This window comes from Dicentrarchus labrax, unplaced genomic scaffold (assembly GCF_905237075.1).
Source record: "Dicentrarchus labrax unplaced genomic scaffold, dlabrax2021, whole genome shotgun sequence".
Classification (NCBI taxonomy): domain Eukaryota; kingdom Metazoa; phylum Chordata; class Actinopteri; family Moronidae; genus Dicentrarchus; species Dicentrarchus labrax.
This window is the reverse complement of record NW_026136715.1, coordinates 15,150,301-15,166,314: the sequence shown is the minus strand read 5'-3', so window position 1 is coordinate 15,166,314 and position 16,014 is coordinate 15,150,301. Positions and strand designations below refer to the sequence as shown.

Genomic DNA, 16,014 nt, shown 5'->3' with positions numbered 1-16,014 from the left:
GAAGCTGGCTGTTGATTTTTGACCCACAACAAAGGGCAACACTCTCGTCTCTTTGCGACAGAGGAGATGGAGACAATGATGATGCTATCTGTTCTCAGTGTGGTGTGCAGAAAACGGAATTTAGCAGATGCGTGTGTGTGTGTGTGTGTGTGTGTTCTATGCGTTTATTACCTCTGCAGTGAGGCCCCTCATCCCAGCCATCGGTGCAGTCGGGGATTCCATCACACATTTTGACCAAATGGATACACACATCTGGGTCCAGGCAGCCATGCTCATTGACAGGACACTGGTTGACCCTGTTGTGTGAGCCTGGAAAACAAGCAAAACACATTTAAGAAAACACAGCAGTACAAGGAAGACAGAGAGAGTCAGTCTCCAACAAGTAACGTCTATGCAGTGGTAAAATCAATCTGTTTAAAATGCAAACAGTTGTACGCCTGTTAGTGTTAAGAAATGCACACATCATTTATTTAAAATTAGTGCATTTCGATTTAATTAGGCTCCGTAAAACTATTCAAAACAGCACGTACAAGGAAAGATTGGCATGGCTATGGCTGAGGCATTTCCTAGCAGCGGGCCCTACAGATATTATCACACTTGCAAGACCTCAGTTTTCTATTTTCATTCTAATCCTATTATTATTATCATCATTATTATTATTATTATTATTATTATTATTATTATTATTATTATTATTATTATTATTATTATTACTACAACCTTTACTCTTTTGCAAAAGAGACCTGAGTACAGAAGAATCAGAACATAAATACTTATTTTGCACAACCTGTGTGATCATAAGTGAAACTTTGTTAAATACTGGGTTCAATTACCGTTCACAGCGGATAGACAGATAATTCAGGGATTCGTTCCAAATATAAACCGATTGCCTTCCTCTGATTGTACTCTTTTGATCATCTCTCATCACAGATTGTTGATATAATACTTCCCCTCCATCACATGATTCTTATGTATTATGTCAAGTTAAGTGAATAACCCACAGGATCATTGTGTGTATCTAGGCAATGTTTCTTTTTGTGCAGGAACTTGGCCTGCTTCTCCTTTACTAAAGCATTTATTGATGAGGACAGGCCTGCCTAATAGACAGGTTGTATGAGCGTGGTGGCCCTCACTCTAAGCAAAGTCCGGCCATATAGAGGGTCCCAATTGGGTTTTCGGAGTACTTTTAGCTATGGCACACATTAGTAGAAAATGGTAGATGAGAATGAACTTCAAACACTCTTTGAGTTTTTCACTTTATCCTCTACAAGTTTTAATGAGGCACAGATAACAGCTAGCTATCACAATGCCTAAATGTAAAAGACCCGAGGTCAATTTGCTGCCAATCTTAATCAGAGCCCATAATTACTTTGAACTTTGTTTTACTTTTATATTTTATGCTTACTGCAGTAGGGTTTAAGTTGTTTAATTCATTTTTCTTCTTTTTTTGGAGGACAGTATCATCAATCAGCATTAAAACGTTATTTAAGAAAACAATCTTCTCTACATCCTCGTGTCATCATTTCTACACATCAGTCTACATTTTCTGCAGATAACAATCAACATGTTAGATCACTGAATTATAAAATTGTGACCATCTGGGAGATTTTTATCTGTGTATGAGCATATGAGAACCTGCATGTTCCCTGCATATATCAAGAGACAGAGAGCCAAATATTAAACACATGTAACATGTGCACACATGCAGTTACTCTAAATGTGTTGAGTATGGCAAAGGAATGAAATACAGTTTGTAATTGTAATCATTTGGCAGATATTGAAGGAAATTACAAAAGATATACTGAATGTAAATTGACAAAGATATATTGAATCTAAAGGGGTGTGGAGGGCAAAGGGCAGAAAGTGATCTCATCTGCTCTAGAATTTATTTTTTTTACTAGCGTCAGACCAGAACATAAGTAGATGCAGTCTCTTCCCTTCACTCTCTCCCACTATTCTCTCTTTCTTTCCTATCAGCCCACACTGCAGAGCTAACAGTTTGCTTTGGCTGTTTTTCTTCTTCTTCCTCCTCCTCCTCGTCGTCCTCCTCCTCCTCCACCACCTCTCTCTCCCTTTCTCTCTCTCTAACATCTGCTGACCCATTTTAGAAAAACACAAGAAGCAGAGAAAATAAAGTTCACCTCCTTCACAGGAAACGATCTGTAGAGTTCTGCGGGTTATGCACGATGCTGGGAGAGGCTTTGAGTGTGAATATGTGCTGCCTGAGCTGCAAACCTGTTTCAGATGCCTCCTTCAGAATCTGGCATACACACAGTCTTTAGTGTCTGAATATTAAGCAGCCAAAATGTAGTTCATTTGACCCTTATTTCTGCCTGAAGTGAGACTGAGGACTTGGGACTGGTCATACTGTATGTTGTATAGAGAAAAATCTGTTATTTTGGGGGACCAAAAAAAAGCCCTTACTTATTAGGGCTTAGAAGAAGGTAAAAATACATCTCTCCCAATGGCTACGACAAAAATATATACATATTCTTGTAAGAAATGCCATTAAAGGAACCAAAGCCTGTATGTGCATTAAGATTTATATGAGGGAGAACATTTGCCTGCACGTCGGCAGTCCCTGAAGGAAACCGCAAGCCTTCCCACTGAGTCCTCTCTATCCGTCCAAGGGATTAGTAACCACACACAGATCATAAAATGTAACTCCGTTAAAACAAGTACCTTAAAGTGACAAGAGCTTCCATAATGGCAATAACAGCAGCCTGTGTGGTAGAACAGAAAATTAGCTTCTAATACATCTGGCTTAGGGAGAAAGAGAGCATCCCCCGAATAGGGGGATGCTAGGATATTAGCAGCCCTCCTACAGCCTCGGCCTCTAAGCCAGCCTGATTTACATTCAATAAACTGCCAACCTGGGGATTTCTACATAAACTGCAGTACCAGGAATAAACTTCCATGCACACAGGAAATGAAACCCCTGCCAAGGATTTATCATTTGTCAACAGTTTTCTCTGAGTATAAAAGACAAGTGAAAGTCATCTGAATGATACCCACTGCACAAATCTGTGTCTTTACAACGACATACATGTAAGCATAGTTTACAAAAAGAGATTTCTTGAAACTAACTAACTGATAACAACCTCTTCTACATGCACTACTACCTTTAAACCGGCCAGGTAGCAACAGAATATATATATATATATATTTTTTTAGGAAGCACTAACAACTGCCAGCAATACACAACAACCGGAAATAATTGTTTGAGTTCCACAACACAGTAATATCTTGGCAGGAGTTGAATAGGGACCAGCAGCAGAAAACCAAATAGAAAGGACAATATGGAGGATTAAATAACTTTGCAGGAGGGACAATGGAAATGAACCCTGTACTCCCTGCTCCAGTTTGGGAAGTTGTTGGCAGTGTATTACAATAAGCCCCCCTCATACTGGCAGTAGCCATTTCCTGCGTCATCTCTCAGTGGAAGCAGAGCATTACTGTGCAAATCTGAAGGGAAAAAACACAGTGGAACATATCCTATCTTTATCATATAAATTTGATATATGAAGATACATATCTTCTTATCTATATGAAAAAATAATCTTTGAAAGAAATCAGGTGATATCTTGGACCAAATATTCTGCATTATACCAGTTTTCGATGGTTCCACCACTTCTTAAGAAACCTTGCCTTTATCAATCTTTTAACTACTGGTTTCTACTTCAAAGCATGAACTACTGTCTGTGACCAATTCCATGTTTTGTTCCTTTTGAAATGTCTTGGGATCTTTGGCCTGGTTCCCCCAGACAAACCAGAGTGGCCTTCTACACCAGACTAAGTGAACTGGTTCTCTTAATCATGTCTTTGAACAGCCCTAGATTAAGCAGACTATTTTCTATGAAGACCAGTGTACACCAGATAAGCACTTAATGACAGGAGGAAAGAAAATACAAAGGATATCATTTTACCTGTTAATTGTTGTTACAAACAAGAAAGGCATACACTCCTTTTCTCCAAGTGCTGATTGTGTTAAGGTTTTTGGCATCTGGCATTTGGCACCTTCTGTGTCAATCTGGAGATTTATGTGGTGTCAGTGACGCAACAGTATGCAATGTAATTCATCGTCAAGTCTGCAGCCTTTTCTAAACTGAAAGATCATTACATCAATATCCCCAGTGCTTCAGGCACAGCTACAGTTCCATGAAAATGGAAACCTCCCTGAAGCAACTGGCTGTATCGACTGTATAGATGTCAAATTCTCATCCAAACTCTCTCCGCTCCAGATGCTGAAGAGTACAAGAATCGAAATAACTGGGTTTCTATTCATGTTTAGGGAATATAAACTGCATATTTATAGTTCTCAGACATTGTTGCTCAGTGGAAAGGTGCATCTCCTGATATAAATGTAACTCTTCTTTACATGCTCAGCTTGAAAAGGGAAACCATACTGGAATTCATAATATTGAGTCTACTGAGAACAACTTCTAATTTACTCGATACCTACCATACTACTAAGACAGTATGCATTAATTTCTAGAGCTAACAGAGAACAAACAGAGGTAATGTATTATCATTACAACAGCAGTCTTTAACAACAGGATGTTCAAAATCTACCTTTCAAAGTAAATGGTAAATTACTGCAACTTCTGTTCATTCTCTTCATTGTCTGTTTTTAGTCCTCCCTGTTTTTATTCCACCACTTTATAAGCTCTTTCAGGTACATATACTCTTACTAATGTAGAGTAACACCGGTGATTGAAATTATCTAATTTAACTTAAGTCATAATCAACTTTTTGTTTAGGGAGTAACTGATCCAAATTTAAGATTTATTTCAAAAGCCATTTTCTAAATTCTTCTATGGCATAAAATGTATTTAATACTTTACTATAACACAATGAAATAAATGCTCAATGTTGCAGAACTAACTCAACTTTCTAACTACCTAAAAGTTCATGTTTAAGCTTTTGATCATCAAACAGAAGAACATTTAAATGACATATCTTATAATTTAGTGATCTGGACAAAATCATCCATGCTTTTGTTATCACACTAAATACAGTGAATTCCTTGCCTTAAGTCAAAAGTGCCTCTTTGTAAAAAATACAACTGCTAGGATCCGTAAGAGACCCAAAGATAAGATCTAGCACCCTGTGGTTTACATTTCCTTCCACGCTCGTATTACTTTTGCTGTTATTTTTACTCTTTGTAAAATGCTTTGTAATTGTCTAAAAGTTCTATAAAACACAGATAAGATTATAAAATGATAATCATCTCCATCTGTAAGGGGCCACAAACAGAAATCTGAAACCACCTCCTTTTTTTTGTTTTTTAATTTGCAGGGACCTTTCTAAACCATTTCCTCTCTCAGTTCAGTGTAGAAACCCAATTCTCACACAAACACTGTACCACAAACAGAATAGAATACATGTAAAATAAATCATTTCAAAATCTGGAGATTTTACATGGCAATCAAGATAACACAATCTATTAAAATATGAATTATTTGCCCCAAAGTATCACTGGCAGGAACTTTAGAATTTGTGATAAGAGTTAAGAGATAGAATTACCACAGAGCAATATTTAGCAATAATTGAACATGTCACTTCACTGGTATAGCACACATTCTACAGTGAGTTCGGCTGCCTTGGAGACATAGAACTGTAAGTGAGTACAATGTAAGAAGCTTGGCAGTGCAAAGGATAACAGACAAAGAAAAAGAGGGAAAATTACAACCCTCACACCTATTATAGGGTAGAGTGAGGATAATTACATTATTGCACTAAACTGTGTGATCAGCTAACAGTGATATTAGCATATCCTCACCGTGTCCTCAGGGATCTTAATTGTTAAAATCTTTCTCCAGTCTGCGACGTGATCTCTTTCAGTCTCTTATATAAATCACATATTAAAGAAATGAGTGCTGGAATTAATCATGATTCAAACATAAACAATGAGTCAGAATACAGAACTTATGTTGAGCTTTATTAAAACTCTTATTGCAGCATGCGGCCTTTGGAGTGAAATATGACTTTGTGCAAAGACAATATTACACATCTCCCCTGAGGACAGTGTGGATTTAAGTAATGCATCACTACCTGTGTCACCTTCAAATAATTCCCCAAATACAGAGTATAGTCATTCCTCGTCTGTGGCTCTGGGTTCCACTTGCTTGTCTGACCCGTACTAGGCATCAGAGTTGTGAAGTGAAAGACTCTCCCCGATGTGTGCTTCCCTCCAACACCTCAACCTCTGGACCCCACCATCCCCCATCCTTCAGTTCCCGTACTTATGCAATGACCTTAAATTTGGATCCCCTGTCGCTCTTTTGTCCTGAGCATAAAAGCCTGCTTTTCTTCCTGCTCTTTGGGTTCCATGGCAGCCCCTGACTGACTCCCATAAAGTCTGCTGTCAGCTCGAATAAATATGTTGTGCAGGGTGACAGGCAGGCCTGCCCACTGACTGACTCTCTCTACTCTGGAATCACACTTTACAGCAGGCCATGCACAACAAGAGCATGGCTGTGCCAAACCCTACAGGGGTAGCTACAGCACACAGGACTTAAAGTATAGCACATAGTGCTCTCACTGGAAGACGACCTGATGTGCTAGTTTTTCTTCCAACGTTCTTATCATAATCTTAAAGTATTAATATGTTCTTAAAGAGTACTGAGACAACGTAATACGTTTAAAAACATGTTGCAACAGCATTATTATATGGTGTGTGCATTACTGTATCTATACTCGCAACTGTAGAAATGAGCATACTTCAGAAATCCTGACAAGGTTGTCAGAGTAATACTCCATCCAAAATCTTTCTCTTAAGCATTACATACACCCATGTAGGCTTGAAAAGTATTTTTTAAACTCCTGTAGCATAATCCACTTTTCTGCTGCCTGTGCATACAAACAAATACATTTTAGCCACTTTTAAACCTTTAGAGGGTTTTTAACCAAAAACAAACCAAGTCACCATCTGAAACCAGAGGGGAAAACTGTGAGGCAATAACACCAGAGGAAAGACTGGAGATGAGATATGAGGGAACAGGGAACAGGGAACAGAGATGACATGAGTGTAGCTTCTCTGCTTGCTTTGACAGACAGATAGGAAGAGAAGAAGGAGAGAAAGAAAGAGCGAGAGAAGGAGACAGGGCGTGGAGGAGACAGCAGAGAAAGCAAAGTGGTGCCTGTGTGGCGTGAGAAAGCCCTGTGTTCTCTGTCTGTTGATAGGCCGGTGAAGCTGAGGAGGGCTCAGGGCCACAGACCAGAGGGATTTACAGGGCTTTGCTCCTTCCTCTGTGGAAGCAGTGTGTCACCCACTGCTACTACAGACCCTCCTGCCCCTGCCTGGTGCCCCCTGCGAGTACAACTCCATGATTATAGGCTATGAAAGCCCCCCACTTTACTGTACAAGGCTATTTCTATAGAAAAGGTTTACAAAGCCATTTCCATTTTCCTCCTCAACCTAAATGCTAATCCGCTCATTTTCTCCTATACAAAAAACTTTTTTCTGCAGGATCATCCTATCCCATCCCACCACCTCAGTAGCTGGCTCTTCCTGGTCGTCTAGGAGAGTGTAGAGGCATGACAGTCAGATGGGTCGGACAAAGGACGAGGCTGGCGTGCGTCCAGAGGGGGCACAAGGGCAAGAGATGGACAGATAACCTTGTTGTGTGGCCCACGCCCGCCTCAGGCAGCTGCACAGAGATGATAACTCAATCTTCCCATCTGACCTCCCTACCAGCTCGGCCCCAGGCCATGGCATCCGCTGACATGGGCCAGTGTGTGTGTGGGCCATGGGACATGGTATAGTATGTGTTAGGAGGTGCCACCACTGTTACATCAGGATAACTTTTTGAAGAAGTTTCCAGTGTGTTGGTGGAAATTGTCTCGTAGAAAGCAAATTACATGAAATCATAGGTTTACTGGAAGCTTAACGTGAAAGTTTAATGAGAAGTGTCTGGATTTCAGGGCCCACATTTGGTTATTGTTACATTAAATACTTTCAGTCTCTCCAGCCATGGGTCCCTCAGTTTCATAATGAAACTGCATTCCAAGGTCTATCTCCTCAAAATTACTTTCTAGCATCAACAAGGAAAACCAATGAATCTGTGCGGGTCTGTATGTGTGTAACACTAGCTTCTGGAGACAACTTTAATGACAGCTTGACAGTACAAGTACAGGGAGTGGTTAGTCATTAGCAAGTGTTAACTACTTTGAGTTATCAGCTTATTTTCTCCCACTGAATGAAAGAGGATAGCGCTGCATGGGAAAAGAAAGGGAGTGTATTTGCATGATTATAATGCATTTCACCCCCTGCTTGGATGTCCTCCTGTGGACATTTTCATGCTAAATCAGGGGGCAAAAAGTCCAAGAGAGAATTAGGGGCAGACAATTGTTGCATAAGGGTTTTTTGATGATGAAAGGGATTCCTTCATGGCAAGCACTTCTCATGATGGAGAAAGTGCTTACATGCTAGGGCTTATTCAGACATCTGTTCCCATTCGCTGGCTCAACCACAATGAATGTGGTTCACGCAAGAATCATAATTGCATACAGACTTGGGATACAGACAGGGAGTCTTTTTTGACAGCAATGGGTCCAACAGAGCTGTGAAATGAAATTTAAGTTGTGACACAGCACTTTTAAACAGCATCATGAAAACAGAATTAGGGTTAGGGTTAAATTTGAGTTTGTTCAAATTAATCTTGAAAATATCAAAATTAATTTTGATACAGTGAGATGGAAGTTTTCCCTAGAGAACTACTCAGAATCATCTCCAAAACTTTTTAGCCTGTTACTGTTATTAAAATGCCATGGCCACAGCAAAACAATCTCTCCATAACTAAGCAGAGAAACAAAGGGCTGAAAAGAGAAAGATTTTGCTGATATGACACTGGTGCAAAACAGCAGAGACAGTGCTGAGCGACAGAGAACCTTACATTGCAATATGTCTCAATGGATTTACTTTTTTTTATACTAATCTCTTATGGTTAAAAAATAAATACCTTATGGAGAACAGACATGCACACAAACACAAACCCAACAACAGGATGGTTAATAAACACAGCCACAGACAGAAAAAAACAGCAATTCTTGAACCACATCTCTTTACCCCATGCCTAATCAGTCCTATGTGGACTTTTGTACACTGTCTGCTCAACATCTGTGAGAAAAGCCATGCACTGACATCACGAACATCCCAAACAGCCTCTCACTCGCCACTTTATCACTGCTAGATACAGAGTGCTTTAACAACATACCACAACTAATAAGAGCATTAAAAAGCGGCAGTCCTGCACAGAGCACCCTCATTGAGACACACAGAGCATAAACTGCTGTCCTGAGGACATGTGTCAACCACTTCCTGAGCCCTAAGCTTGTATGTAATTGAGGTGAAATGGCTTGTCTGAAACCAATTGAAGCAATGTAGTGAGGGGGAGTCCATGCAATCCCTGGGACAGAATGACAGGGTCCCACCTGCAGACAGGGGCCTGTACAGGCAGCCTGCTGATGGCTATCTGAGTGTACATGGGAGCTATAATAGGGAGGTGCACACTGGGGGTCTGAGGGCTATGACGGCCCTACAGCTGGCAACCTGCCCAGACCCCCAGCAATCCATTTACAATAACAAGTCATGCAGGTCCATGTGCAAAAACATGCATCTATACATGTACTTCCACATCCCTCTGCTTCAGTACCCCTCTAATAAACAAACCCAAAGGCTTAGGATGCTAACAAGCAACACTGACCCTTGGTATCAACTGCAACCTCAACCACAGCATGTCAATGCCACATGTGATGCACCATTACAACCCCACTACTGTGGCAGAAGTCTGTCTTTAGCTCTTCAACATAATTACAGCCCAGATGAATGGTTTGGAAACGACAGGCCATTAGAGGCCCAGACAGTGTGATACTGAGGAGTGCACTTTCTTCCAGCGTGGCTACCGGTGAGGTGCAGATCAAAGATCCACACCAGACAAAAACACGTTTACAACACCCACCACGCTGACAGCAAGTGAATTCATGATCATCGTAAACAAAACAGGTGGCATTTACCAGAAACAAAGCTGGTGCTTCAGTAAATTAGCCACAGTCATTTTGCAGTTTCCATCATAACACTCGAATGTGAGGATGGGTGGAAAAATATAGGCAGATTGTTATTTTCACTTTTCACAAGTGCCCATTTTGAAATGATGTATTAAACCATCTAAGAAACAAAGCTCCATGTTAGCCTCATGCACTGCCTGCACCATCACAGTCTCTGAATTTTACAATGGTCAGACTGTGGGGTGATCCTGCACCACAACAGAAGTACAGCCAAGAAAGTAGCGAAGAAGGAGGAAGGAAATATAAGGAAAATGTTTTTGCCTTGTGAAATCTCCACAAGTACTCTTTGTAAACCAAGCCTGTAGTTAGTAATTAACTTGAACTGGAGATAATGTCGTAATTATAGTAGCATGCACCGCTCTAATTCCCATCAACATTAAGACACAAAACTAGACTGTGGTCAGGGGACATGTTTGAACAAAATCCGGGAGATCAGGGAATTTTCTTGGAATTCTCTGACTTTCATAAACAGAGTTTGAAAGAACAAGTAAGTTTGCTTTTGCCTTTGTGGCTGATAAAAAGAGAGCAGTGGGTGAACAGATAACACCATGAGCTTTCAAAATAAAAAATTGCATCAACACAAAACTTCCCCGGTTGATCCAGATTTCAGTCCCCCTCTAAGATGGATCAATGTTTGGCCTGGGTTTTTATCTACTATTTCCATAACAGCTGAGCTGAGAGCAGCCCTGTTTACAGAATGCCGGTCAGATTGTCCCTTTTCATTGGGGAGAAACCAGGCTGATGACCTGCAAACTGCCCTCCCCCCGAGAATGGAAAAGCCTGGATAAAAAGAAAAAGACTTTTACATTCCTCTGAGTCAGAGCAGGATTTTAAATAACCTTCAGAGTCCTACTCCTCCAAACTCTCCTGTATCCATCTATGCTGGCTCAGGCCCATTCTATCTGTAGCTTTATCTGCAGCCCTCCATTCCAAACACTACTCACATTTAATGGATGGATCAGCTAAACGACTGCGGATAAAATCATAGTCTGGCTGCCTTTCACTGTGATACTTAAAAGGCGCCTCGCCTTTGACTGTGGTCGTTAGATTGCAAACACATAGTGCTGCACAGAGAAAAAGTGCATTAATTGTAGTAACAGATATTTATTATGACTGCCTCAGAAACACATATGAATAGAGAAGCTCCCTTAACTAAAGGTAAAGTGACAGGCAGATTAGGGCCCATGGGAAGCGGGTAATTGAGCAGAACATATCTTGATGTTCTGGTGAAACACCACTCTCCATCTCTCCATGCAGAAGATGAATCACACCATTGTCTGTGTTACCAAATTACATAAGTGCTATGGAAAATTCACTCAGTTCAATTGCTTGGTAAAAAGGGCAGAAATTGAATGACTGCAGCTTGCTTGAGCGAATTATGTGGGTCACACTTACATAAAATTGCCCATGTTCTGTGATTGCTGTTATTTACAAGACTACAATTGATCATTTTCTTCCCTTCTGAAAAATCCTTAAGCAATTTATTTCAGCCAAACTTGCTGTACACTTTATGAATATAGAGTTAAGCTGTTAGCAGTAAATTCTCACCATAAAAATCAATAAATAAAAGAAGAGTGACAGAGGATGTAGATTAAAGAACTTTTTCTGTTCAGCCTCACCTTTGTATTTTAGCTCTGAATTAGAAAATGTCTGGCAGCTCATCTCCAGACCAAATAATTTAAAAGATTGGAGACTTAGTACAGCAAAACTCTGAGTGTGGAGGAGATTACCTGACCTGTCTGTGGGAGGGGAATCCAACTAATTTTAACTTTCTCCACTTCAACACCTACAGTTAATGTTTTATGTGCCTATGACCACAGCATAACGATACGTCACCCTCAGCCCTCTCACACATTTTCAATCCCTAATCCTATGTGTTAATACTTGAATTGTGTACACCCATAGTAACAAGTCCCTTAATGCTGGGAGTCAGCTGCTTGTCTCTGCGTGCCAGATTACTGTGAGAATGTCTGGCACATGACAGATGTAAGGTGTGGCACATGCAGAAGGTAAAATCACCATTAGCGCCTCAATATAAACAGAGAGAAGGCTTTTACCAAGGAGAGTTTATGGATGGGACGGCGGGATGGAGAGGCTGACAGATGTGAGTGGTTGGGACAAAATTCTTAGGGGACTGCACAGATCCCGCAAGAGTCCAGACAAGAGCAGACACATCCCTGAACATTCAGACTAAACACGGCCACATAATTAGAGCTATAATTCAGCAGAGCAGCCAGAGCACACACTGTGAGCCTGTGTCCTTCGTAGAAAAGGGCATAACCTACCCTCTTATTCAGCCCAAAATTAAACTGTCTGAACATTGTGCTGTTGTCTCTTCAAAGCCATTTAGAGGTAGTTCATTTGATGTCTTTCAACATCATGTGCCGCAACAGCATTGTGAAGACGTGAGGTATAAACAAGTAGTCAGTGTTTAAAAAAGGTTAATTTGCAAAATAGCAATCTCAGGAAAACAAGCCGAGTAAAAGCAGTAATAATCTTCACTACCCTGAACCAACAGCTTGGAAAGAACATGAGGGGTTGCTGAGAGAGAGCCTTAGTAGCTACTTTCATGTACGCATACTTACAGATATCTGGTGATTCGTCAGAGCCATCTGGACAGTCCTTCTCCCCATCGCAGCGCCAGCCTTTGGAGATACAGGTCACCTGGTCCTTGCACACAAACTGCTTAGAGCTGCAGGTCTTGGGGTGGTCATCAGCTTTGGGAGCTAAAAAAAAAAAAAAAGGAGGAAGTTGATGTGTCATCAGAAAAAGCAACTGAGGCTGGAACTGCTTTTCAATCACAAATGCATTGAGGGAAAAAATGCAGTTCTCAAGCACCTAATCTAAAAAATACCAGCATGAAAGTGAATGTTTTTATTATGTGTTGAGATATTACTCTTTTTTAAAGCACTTTTCAACAACTATTCTCTCCTGTGCAAAATCTACATAGGAAATTTCCAGATTCAAGTAGCATAGATCTTAACTCAACGGGGCAAAGCAACATGCAAGGGTCAACCCAAGTTTACAATGATGTTTTTGTATCAAAAGACCCACAGGCACACTCTATTCAGAAAAAAAACACTCCTCTAGAAGTTTACAACCAACAGTGGTGCCTTTTAGTTCTCGGTTTGTTTGTTGTTTCATCTCTTCTTACGGACATCTCATTTCTTTCCGCTTTTTTTTTTTTTTTTATTACTCTTAAGGTGTTTTTCAACTTTTACCACAGAGACTCTTTCATGTGTCACAGCACAGACATAACTGGGCATTCAATTGCCGTCTTAGCCATGGGAAACTGCAGAGAGCGGTAGTTCTGGGCAGTAAGTCAGCACAGATTGTTGAGGTGTACCACAAGCTAGCAGCACCACAGCAACGGGCTCATGACCCATCAGCAGTCTGACACTGCTGACATGCTTTAACTCAGTCACACTCAGAAAAAGCCTGGTCAAATGGAGCTCAACCTACATGGTATTGCATCAGTCTGTCAACACTGAATTGGTCCCTTAGTTTAAGTTATCTTAAAAGGGTCAGTTCACCCAAATTACCAAAAACCACATATTGTCTCACTCACCTCTTGTGGTATTTAGCCATGGAGATACTGGTTTTTATTTACCCAGATTTAGACATGTCTCCGCCTGCACCCCATTATAATTGAGGTGAATGAATGCTGCTCACAACACTGAAATAAATGTATACTTATGAAAAAAACCTTGTTCCCTTCACTCAGTAATCTGTTTCTAACTATCCTTGTTGAATTTTTGAACATAATGTTTAAATGCCTTAAAAATCACCGTTGTTGTGGCAGATGGATAGCTCAAAAATTGGATGAATAAAACCAAAGCTTTCTGCATGGTTATCTGCATGAGTGTAATTTAGGTCAAATGGCCCTTTAAATGAAACATAATGACTGTGTACAATAATAAGAGCATAATTCTTCACTAAAATAGCCAAATTACAATTCATCTTGAATACAAATTCAAATGGAGAAAGCTAAATGGCAACACATTCTCTCAGTGGAAGGAAGAATGAAAATAGGTTGCCAAATATATACAAGTGAAATCCTTTCTTTTATGCAAGTTGGTTCAAAAATGTTACAAACAATAAAAAAAAAAAAAAAGACCACAATGGCCATTTCAGGCAGGAGGTTGTTGTTACTGTACTGTTGTGCAGCAACGCTCTGAGAAGGACAGCACCGACGGTCTCATTGTGATTCTCTGCAGGGACTGAGCCCTCTCTCGCCCTGGATGACTTGCCTCCCTACGTACTTGGCAGGCAGAGAGGTGTTTGGGGTGGGTGGTGGATGGGGGGGGGGGGGTGCACCGCAAGGGGACTGGGATGTGACTGAAATCACAAGAGAGCATGAGGCTAGTGTATCATTGCAATCACGTTCCTTTTGACTGTCAGACTAAAGGGGTTTAGACCTTGGTCTTTTTTCATGTGACAGTGAAGTGTATCTGTAAGTCAAACACTAAGACTTCTGAGTGTCATGTTTTTGTAAATACAATTAAAAGCTAAAGGGTTGCGGGGATCGGATCACAGCTTTTCCTTACATGAACAACACCTTGATATTTGAGGAGATTAAGAGTAAGAGAGAAGATTTTAAAATGCAGAGCGTTCGCCCCGCTCTTCACACTATTGCAGGGGCAAGGCTTACAAAACAGAATTCAAGTGATGCAAGAGGATAAGATTTAAACTATGCCATGAGGCGCCATAATTCAGAGTCTGCATTAAATGTCATAAGAATGTGACGGGATGTAAAATTCATGATGAAAGTGAGAAAGAGAGCTGTAAAAGAATGGATACAGAGCACTGACTGAATCAGTTTAGACGACATGAACACACCCAACCCCTTGGTGAAGAATGAGAGAGGCTAACCATGGCCTTAGGCCAACTTGTTAGTTTTGCTTCCTTTCAGCTTACCAATGTCCTGGTACATTTTGTATGGTGGTAAATACACTGGATTTGCCTGTGCTTATATGTTGCCATTTAATCTGCCTAAATAAGCAACAACCAAACAAGCAGCCGCACTGACTGAGCGCTGAGCTGCAATGAGTAAAAGCATTGAAACGCCCGACAGGCTGCTATGTGAAGGCATCTCTCTGGATCTCTCTGGTCCCTGTGTGAAGCAGCTGGGCTGAGCCAGTTGTTCCTTGTGAGTGGGCATAAAACTGGAAATAAAACATTGCGGGTTCTAATTTTATCAACGCTTTACGCACCAGCATGAAATGACCGCAGAGGGGAGAACCTCTGAGCCTAATTGGAGGTTGTGGCAGAGGAGGGGTTAGAGACTGGGGGAAAGACTGGCAGCCTTCCCCCTTAGCAGTCCTCTTTCAAAGCCCACTGAAATACCTCAAACAGAGATGTGAATTGTTAATTCAGCCTGCAAAGTCACTTTTTTCCAAAGTTGCTGCCAAAATGCTGACAATTTTTCAAGGGTCCAAATGAGGCTAGGATGCTGAACCATTTGAGTCTACTTTACCTACAAAAGGGAATGAAGAAGGCCTTTATTTGGTCTCCTGGGATTGTCCCAACAGCAAACACCAATCCCATTGAATCAAGGTACATGCTCCACTTACAGAAACTCCTAGAAGCCCAGAAGTTCGCCTCCAACAGTTCCCTCCTGATAATGCCATTCCAACTAAAGCATTTCCTGCCACAGCTGAAAGGCAACCTGATCACACTGCTGTGACTAAATGGTAGGAAATTCCACAGCATTCAAATCCTCTATCCACAAAACAGCGGGATTATCACATTAGATCACACATTACATTATATACAAAAATAATAATTAACTCACTTTCTGTTGCTTATGATCAGCCTTTTCTGCATAATAAAATAACCTGAGAAAAACAACCATCCTATGGGTATCTATTAGAGCAAAAATAAATCTAATTAGAGAAGAAAATGAGAAAAATAACTTTCACAACCTTAGTTAAAACCCTTAAGAGT

The 16,014-nt window shown here is 40.7% G+C and overlaps 1 protein-coding gene across 5 annotated transcripts in view; it reads right to left on the bottom strand.

Moving 5' to 3' along the window:
• The window catches only part of LOC127376798 (low-density lipoprotein receptor-related protein 1), an 85,557-nt gene that overhangs the window by 59,379 nt on the left and 10,164 nt on the right, over positions 1–16,014 (bottom strand). For all 5 annotated transcript variants that reach the window (XM_051424069.1, XM_051424071.1, XM_051424067.1 and 2 more), the window contains exons 2-3: positions 12,654–12,794; positions 172–309 (exon numbers count right to left, since the gene is read on the bottom strand). In XM_051424069.1, the coding sequence (XP_051280029.1) occupies positions 172–309; positions 12,654–12,794 (279 nt within the window). The remainder of the gene's footprint in view (positions 1–171; positions 310–12,653; positions 12,795–16,014) is intronic.